The 7,270-nt window shown below is 45.3% G+C and overlaps 1 protein-coding gene across 2 annotated transcripts in view; it reads right to left on the reverse strand.

Annotated features, from left to right (window-relative positions):
• GATAD1 (GATA zinc finger domain containing 1) overlaps nucleotides 1-6,880 on the reverse strand; it is an 8,462-nt gene extending 1,582 nt beyond the window's left edge. Inside the window, exons 1-3 of one of the 2 annotated variants that reach the window (XM_017536429.2) lie at nucleotides 6,327-6,880; nucleotides 5,420-5,545; nucleotides 3,265-3,324 (exon numbers count right to left, since the gene is read on the reverse strand). In XM_017536429.2, coding sequence (XP_017391918.1) covers nucleotides 3,265-3,324; nucleotides 5,420-5,545; nucleotides 6,327-6,578 — 438 coding nt within the window. In that variant the 5' untranslated portion in view covers nucleotides 6,579-6,880. Of the gene's footprint in view, nucleotides 1-3,096; nucleotides 3,325-5,419; nucleotides 5,546-6,326 lie in introns of those variants that run through there. The other variant, XM_017536428.2, reaches the window with a different exon arrangement.
• Between the last annotated feature and the right edge of the window lie 390 nt (nucleotides 6,881-7,270).

Genomic DNA, 7,270 nt, shown 5'->3' on the forward strand with positions numbered 1-7,270 from the left:
ATGTTGGTCAGGCTGGTCTTGAACTCCCAACCTCAGATGATCCGCCCGCCTTGGCCTCCAAAGTGCTTGGATTACAGGCGTGAGCCACCATGCCCGGCACTAGGTATTTATTAATATGTACTATGTTGTGTACATATATATAACACCAAACAAGACTAAGTCACTGATCTGAGTAGTCACCTCATTTGCTGAGAGGGTTCAAGGTTTCTGACGGACAAAAGGGGTCCACACAAGATGGTGAACAGCACTAGTTTAGGCATCACCAGACCTGAGTTCACAGAGTTGTTCTGCCGTGCTCCAGGGAGGCCACTCAGCCATTCTGGGTCTTGGGTGGTCACTCTCTTGGCCATGATCCCTAGTGGCTCCCACTCAGCTTCCTCTTGCATGCCTGATCTGATCTCTAGCTCAGTGGCTGGCAGTGACCTCTTGAACTTACCACCAAGGTGCTGCCTGCCAGTGGCACTGCTGTGATAGCCCCCACAATACTGGGCATTTGCAACATTACTTTTACTACTTTGTTGCATCACTGTCCTTACCATTTAATAAACATGGGTGGTAGACAACAATACAAAAGTACAGACAGTCACAATAACAGATCCCACATGCCCTTCCATGGAGACAAACATGGAAATCATTAGTACACTAAATCTGTAAGCTCAACAACTTGCTTCTGGCTTTAATCTGTCAACTGTGAAGGTAATGCACAAATATGAAGATGTGATAACTCCTACTATTCATTGAGTGCTTATTCTGCTAAGTGCTTAACAAATATAATTTCACTTTGTCCACTGAGGTAGTAACTATTTACGATTCCTATTTTACAGATAAACATTAGAGAGGTTGGTCCTCATCACAGAGCCAGTCACTTGCTAAAGCTATAGAGCCAGGAACGATGCTCTAGGCTTAAGCTCTGGCATGAGACTGCCTCACTCCATGACTTGTTGGCTATGTGATCTTGGACAAGTTAATTAGCCTCGCTGTGCCTCAATGTTCTCATCCGGAAAACAGGGATAATAGTACCCACCTCATAAAGTGAAATGAACGAAATAAAGCACATAAAATGCTTAGCCACTGATACAAAGTAACTGTTTGCTAAACTGTAGCTATTTATTATTAACAATGTATGACATGTTGGAAAAATAAGAGAGATGTTGGGAAAAGTAAGAGAGTATAGACTTTTTTTGTTGTTGTTTTTTCCCAGACCTGCTGAGGAATGTCACTGTACTCCTGGGGGGAGGAACAGACTTTGACTATATAGATTGTGGGCTTAAAAAAAAAGTACACTTAGGCCAGGTGCGGTGGCTCATGCCTACAATCCCAGCACTTTGGGAGGCTGAGGTGGGTGGATCACTTGAGGTCTGGAGTTTGAGATCAGCCTAACTAATGTGCAGAAACCCCGTCTCTACTAAAAATACAAAATTAGCCAGGTGTGGTGGCACATGCCTGTAATCCCAGCTACCTGGGGAGCTGAGGCAGGAGCATCACTTGAACCTGGGAGGCGGAGGTTTCGGTGAGCCGAGATTGTGCCACTGCACTTCAGCCGGGGCAACAAGAGGAAAACTCCACCTCAAAAAAAAAAAAAAACAAAGTACACTTAAGGGCATAATCACTTGAGTTTCTCAGTCCACCTGGGTTAAGTATAAAGCATTCACACCACTGTCCCCAAAATGACAGTTCAGATCCCAAAACACCAAATACCCTTCAATGGTTGCTTCCTGTGCCATGCCAGGCCTGCGGAGCCTTAAAGGTCTATGTTCTAATTCCTTTCCTAAAACTTCTGGTTTAAACACAACAATCTGTCACTTCTCTCAATGAGGTATCAGATTTCCATGGACTTTGGCCCTAGGAAACTTGACCTCCTCATTCTTTGTCAAAACATCTTGGAATTCCTCTCACTATGAATTTCTAGTAGGTGTTAATCCCCACTACTATCCTTACTCAGCTCAACTCCACATAAAGGCATTTTAGAATCTCTGGGCCTACTCTACCCATTTGACAACACAGTCTACAACCTCTACTGAGAGGGGAGACCCCCTTCCCTCTTCTCATTTCCTGGCCTCCACCTCCTCCTCCCCTCCAGATGGGAAGAAGAGTGAAAAAAAAAAGAAATAAAACACCAAAGAGCTGGGAAGATGACTCCCTTTTTAGTTCCCAGCACCTCTGCTATCTACAAACCTTGAAAGAGTTGCAAAAGAATGTTATCCCTACTGGCTGGAGCTGGAGCCGGGCACTGGGTCACATCCCTACGTCTGCACAGCCCAGGCTCCCTCCTGGAAACACCTCTGCCAACTAATAATTTACTGCCTTTGTCTTGACTCTGTAAGCCCCCTCCCCTGCCTGTTCCCACTCGCACTGCATGTAAACTAGCAAATCAATGAAGCCAAAAGATTGTAAGGTCTGATGTCCAGCCAATGGACATAGTTTCACCTCAGTTTCCCCTTTAGTATTGTAAGCCTATAAAAGGGGAAAGAAGCTGCTTCTCGGGGAGCTCGGTGAATAAAGCTGTAGCCCCCATAGCAGCCCCTGGCCGAATAAAAAGCCACTTTCTTCCTTAGTTCGGTGTTTGAGGTTTGCTTCTCACCGCTCCTGCTTCACTACTGGTCCCAATCCTGTCTCTGTCCTTCTCATTCTTCAATGCCATCACACTAATGGCTCACTCTTCCATGGCTTTACACTATACAATCGGCATTTTAAGAACCATTCCTATAATCTACACTAAAAAAATACTTAAGATCCTCACATCATATTTCAGTAGGCATCTTCCCCTCCCACTTCAGTTCTAGATGAGACGTTTTAATAACAGCCACTTGCCGGGCACGGTGGCTCAGGCCTGTAATCCCAACAATTTGGGAGGCCGAGGTGGGCAGATCACCTGAGGTCAGAAGTTCCAGACCAGTCTGATCAACATGGAGAAACCCTGTCTCTATAAAAAACACAAAATATTAGCCAGACGTGGTGGCACATGCCTGTAATCCCAGCTACTCCAGTGGCTGAGACAGGAGAATGGCTTGAACCTGGCGGGCAGAGGTTGCGGCGAGCCAAGACCGTACCATTGCACTCTAGCATAGGCAACAAAAGCGAAACTCCATCTCAAAAAATAAAAAATAACAGCCACTTATGGGGAAAACAGCTAAGAAGGGAACAAAAAGTATAATCACAACTTATACAAATAAAGAGCAGCAGAGACCTTTAGATTAATCTGATGTTTTAGTGGCACATTACCCACTAGGCCCAACTCTTCCTTCAGTAACTACAAAATATTACCTTGTAGAAGATTGATTCTGCGGTGACTATGGTGGAAACTGACTCAGGAGCTTTGATGGGCTATGAAAATACAAAAAAAAATTAGCACATTCATAGTATGTACGTATGTACAGGCATTTTCCCAGCTCTATGAGAGTTCTGTAATTTGAGAAGTACTAAAATGTATTGTTTGGTGACAAGAACTGCAATAAAAAGATAAATGATTTTCTGAATGCTGTAGCAAAGCAGTCTCAGTTTCCACTCCAATTTCTGAGACAAAGGACAAGCTTCTGATTATGCGGCTGAGATCAAATGCAAAGTCCTCTCAGAGCTCCACTATACATAAACATTCCAGTTATAAAAATATACCTGTTCTAATAGCCTGAGCATGACAGAATGCAAGTAATAAAGAATGTACAGGTGAATACAAAGTGAAAAAGTGTCTCCCTGAAGACATTTTCCAACTCAACTATGCAACTAGCCATAATACTCAACATCAATTTTCTAGCAAGCTGGAACTAAGGCTTTAAAAACTTCGAAAATTCTTAGTAATTTGCCACCATCCAACCACTTTTGAAATCTCTACCAAAGGTGCAATACATATTTTTATGCCACAACATAGAAACTAGACCTCCTCAGATCTGTCTTGCTTGGTACCATCGAAGAAAGGAGTTGCAGAGAAATAATAATACTTACTAAGAACATGGTATACCATACTTAAAAGGAAAAAAAATGTGTGTATGTGATACAAATAAAAATGACATGTTTTGTGTAATCAACAAATGCCTGACTTAACTAAATTATAAAAATCTTAAATAAATTTGAAGCAACTACTCTGAATAAGAAAACACTTTGGACAGGGGAATATCACATACTGGGCTTTGTCGGGGATGGGAAGTAAGGGGAGGGAGAGCATTAGGACAAATATCTAATGCATGCAACGCTTAAAGTTAGATGATGGGTTGATAGGTGCAGCAAATCACCAGGGCACGTGTAAACTATGCAACAAACCTGCACTTTCTGCACATGTATCCCAGAACTTAAAGTAAAATTAAAAAAATAAATTAATTAAATTATAAAAGAAAATACTCTGTCATCTGCATAAGTCTACTGCAGGGTCCCTCTGGGTTTTAGAAATATGCCAACTTCAGAAATGTCTTTACCGGTAAGTGAAACCCTCCTGTTCTGAAAGAAAAGAATATTATACTGAGACTTAAAAAAATAGTCCATAATGCACTGTCCACTGTGTTTGACCATTATCCCTTGTTTATAAAAAGTGAGAATTTAATTTCAATAAAAATACGCTTTCAATTATTTCCAGCACAGGTCTTTCAACAATCTCTTTTCTTAGAGCAGAAGAGGAGATAAGGCTAAACAAAATTTTTGACTCATATTCATCAAATCCATCATCAGAGGATGCATTTTCTGGGACTTTTATGACAAATAAATATGCAAATGATGAGTTCCAGTATTAATATTTACTTAAATTTTTAAAGAATGAAAAAAAAGTTTTCTTAGTGTACCTGGCCATATTAAGAACCACAAACTCTCCTCTTCCTTTGCATAGAGAACCCAAAAAAATGGGCTCAAGGTCGGTATTTCTTTTTATTATTATTATTATTTTTGAGACGGAGTCTCGCTCTGTCGCCCAGTCTGGAGTGCAGTGGTGCTATCTCGGCTCACTGCAAGCTCGCCTCTGCGGTTCAAGCGATTCTCCTGCCTCAGCCTCCCGAGTAGCTGGGACTACAGGCACGCACCACCACGCCCAGCTATTTTTTTGTATTTTTAGTAGAAACAGAGTTTCACCGTGTTAGCCAGGACGGTCTTGATTTCCTGACCTTGTGATCTGCCCGCCTTGGCCTCCCAAAGTGCTGGGATTACAGGCTTGAGCCATCGCTCCCGGCAATATTTCTTTTAAACCCGTATTTTATATTTTCCAGGGGAAAAAGTAAAAGCTAAAAAAAAAAAAAAAAAAAAAAAAAGAGTATTATTAACTTTACAAACAGTGAGCCTCCTGCAACAGAGTTCATTCCCTTTAGGGGAGTCTGGACCACCCCCAGAATACTGAGGAAGGGCTTTCAAGGGCAGAGTCCAAGTTCAGTGGGGAGAAATGAAGGCAGTGGCAGGATATACACAACGTCATTACAGTAAAAGGCACTGTCAACAAACATCTTACATTTTTCAATTTAAATATATGTCTTCTCCCTTTTCCTTTGGTGGAAACTTTCTTTTCAGCAGCCGGAGCAGATTTGTATTTAGTGTTTCTGAGCCGAGCAGACCTCCTGTGAATTTCCTGCTTACTCTGTTACACAAAGTAAAGAACGAAAAGAGAAAGAAGTAAGAAGTGTAGAAAGGTTGCAGTCCCAGTACAACAATCTTACAAGGATCCCGCAGTATGCACTTTATAAGAACATTTAGCAATTAAGAGTGCGCCTTTGCTTTTCAAACGGGATAATTATAGTAACTGGGCTAAAACTACAAGTCCAGCACCCCGAATCGGAGCTCGCGTGACAAGCCTCTACAGAGCCTCCCGAAGGTGTGAGCTGCTTATAATAGGGCAGGAGGCAGGAGTAGGAGTCAGTCTAGGCCAAGACAAAACCTATTCATTTGTTGTGTCTACAGGAGAAAAACACAGAACTCTACTCCCTAAGGCCAGAGGCCTTAACAACTTTACTCCCTAAGGCCAGAGAAAGTATTAGGTTATTGCACCTCCTACAATGGAATATTTAAGCTGCCATTTACAATAATGACAATAATCCTTACTTCATAACCTGATATGACAAAACCTTTATTAACAAGGAATGAGGTCCTGCATCTGTGGCATGACCCTGTTTACGACTGCGTAGACGTGTGTATACTGAGATTTTCAGAAGGGCTTTACATTTTCTTGCTTCCTTATGCTTTGAATTTCTTACAATAACAGGTGCTTCGGAATGGGCCAAACCAAAGATCTCAATAGGAGGTGGGGAGGCGTCCCAGCCCGGCAGGAGCATCGCGATCCGGGAAGCCTGTGCCCGCCCGCTCCCCGCCGGCCCGGCCCCGGCCCGCCTAGCGCCTATTCGGGAGAGGCCGGAGGAGCTCACCTGCTTGCCGCCCCCGCCCCCGTTGCTCTGCGGAGGGGCGGCGGAGGTGCTGGCAAAGTTCGCCGCGCCGAAGCCGCCGCCGCCGCTGCTGCCCCCAGTCCCTCCGGCCGCCCCCGAGCCGGCAGCCCCGCCGCCCGCGCCGCCCCGGCCAGTGCAGTGATGGCAGAGGATCTCCCCCTGCGCGCCCTTCTTCCACATGGAGGACGACGTGGTCTTGCAGACGCTGCAGGTGGGCTTCAGGCCCAGCGGCATGGTGGCCGGCTCGGGCGGCCCCCGCGGGCGCAGAGACACGGGAATGGCGGAGGCTGGCCCGGCCGCCCACTGGTCGGCCAGCCACTCCCGGCGATAAGGAAGAGCTGTGGGGCCGACGGCACCGAGCTGCCCGTGAAGGGACTAGGCCGCGGCCGCTGCCCTCTGGAGGCAGGAAGCGGTTCCGCCAGCTCTGCCGGCTCGGCGCCCAGCACCAGCCCCGGGAGGCCCGAGGCACTGGGAAGCAGGACGGACCTGGCGGGCGAGGAACGCCGGGCACCGGCCCACGGAGACTTCCGGCGATGAGCTGGCCCCAGGGCCCCACAGCCCGACCGCCTGACCGGAAGTGCAGCACCCGGAATTACTGGGAGCTTGCTGCAGTTCCACTTGCTGTCGCTCAGGGGCGCGTTTCTCAAACTTTTTGGTCTCAGGCCCAAAATTTGCCAGGTGAAATACGGAACACCCAATTAAATGTGGCTTTCAGGTAAACGACGGATAATTTTTTTTTTTTTTTTTTTTTTTTTTTTTTTTTTTTTTTTTTTTTTTTAGCACAAGAGCATTCTATGCAATAATGGTTTATCTCAGACACGTTTAACTGGGAGTCCTGTATTTTTGTGTGCTAAATCTGGCAATCCAGGCCTGGCGTGGTGTCTCCTGCCTGCAATCCCAGTACTTTGGGAGGCTGAGGGCCGATT

Source organism: Cebus imitator, unplaced genomic scaffold (assembly GCF_001604975.1).
Source record: "Cebus imitator isolate Cc_AM_T3 unplaced genomic scaffold, Cebus_imitator-1.0 Scaffold98, whole genome shotgun sequence".
Lineage (NCBI taxonomy): Eukaryota > Metazoa > Chordata > Mammalia > Primates > Cebidae > Cebus > Cebus imitator.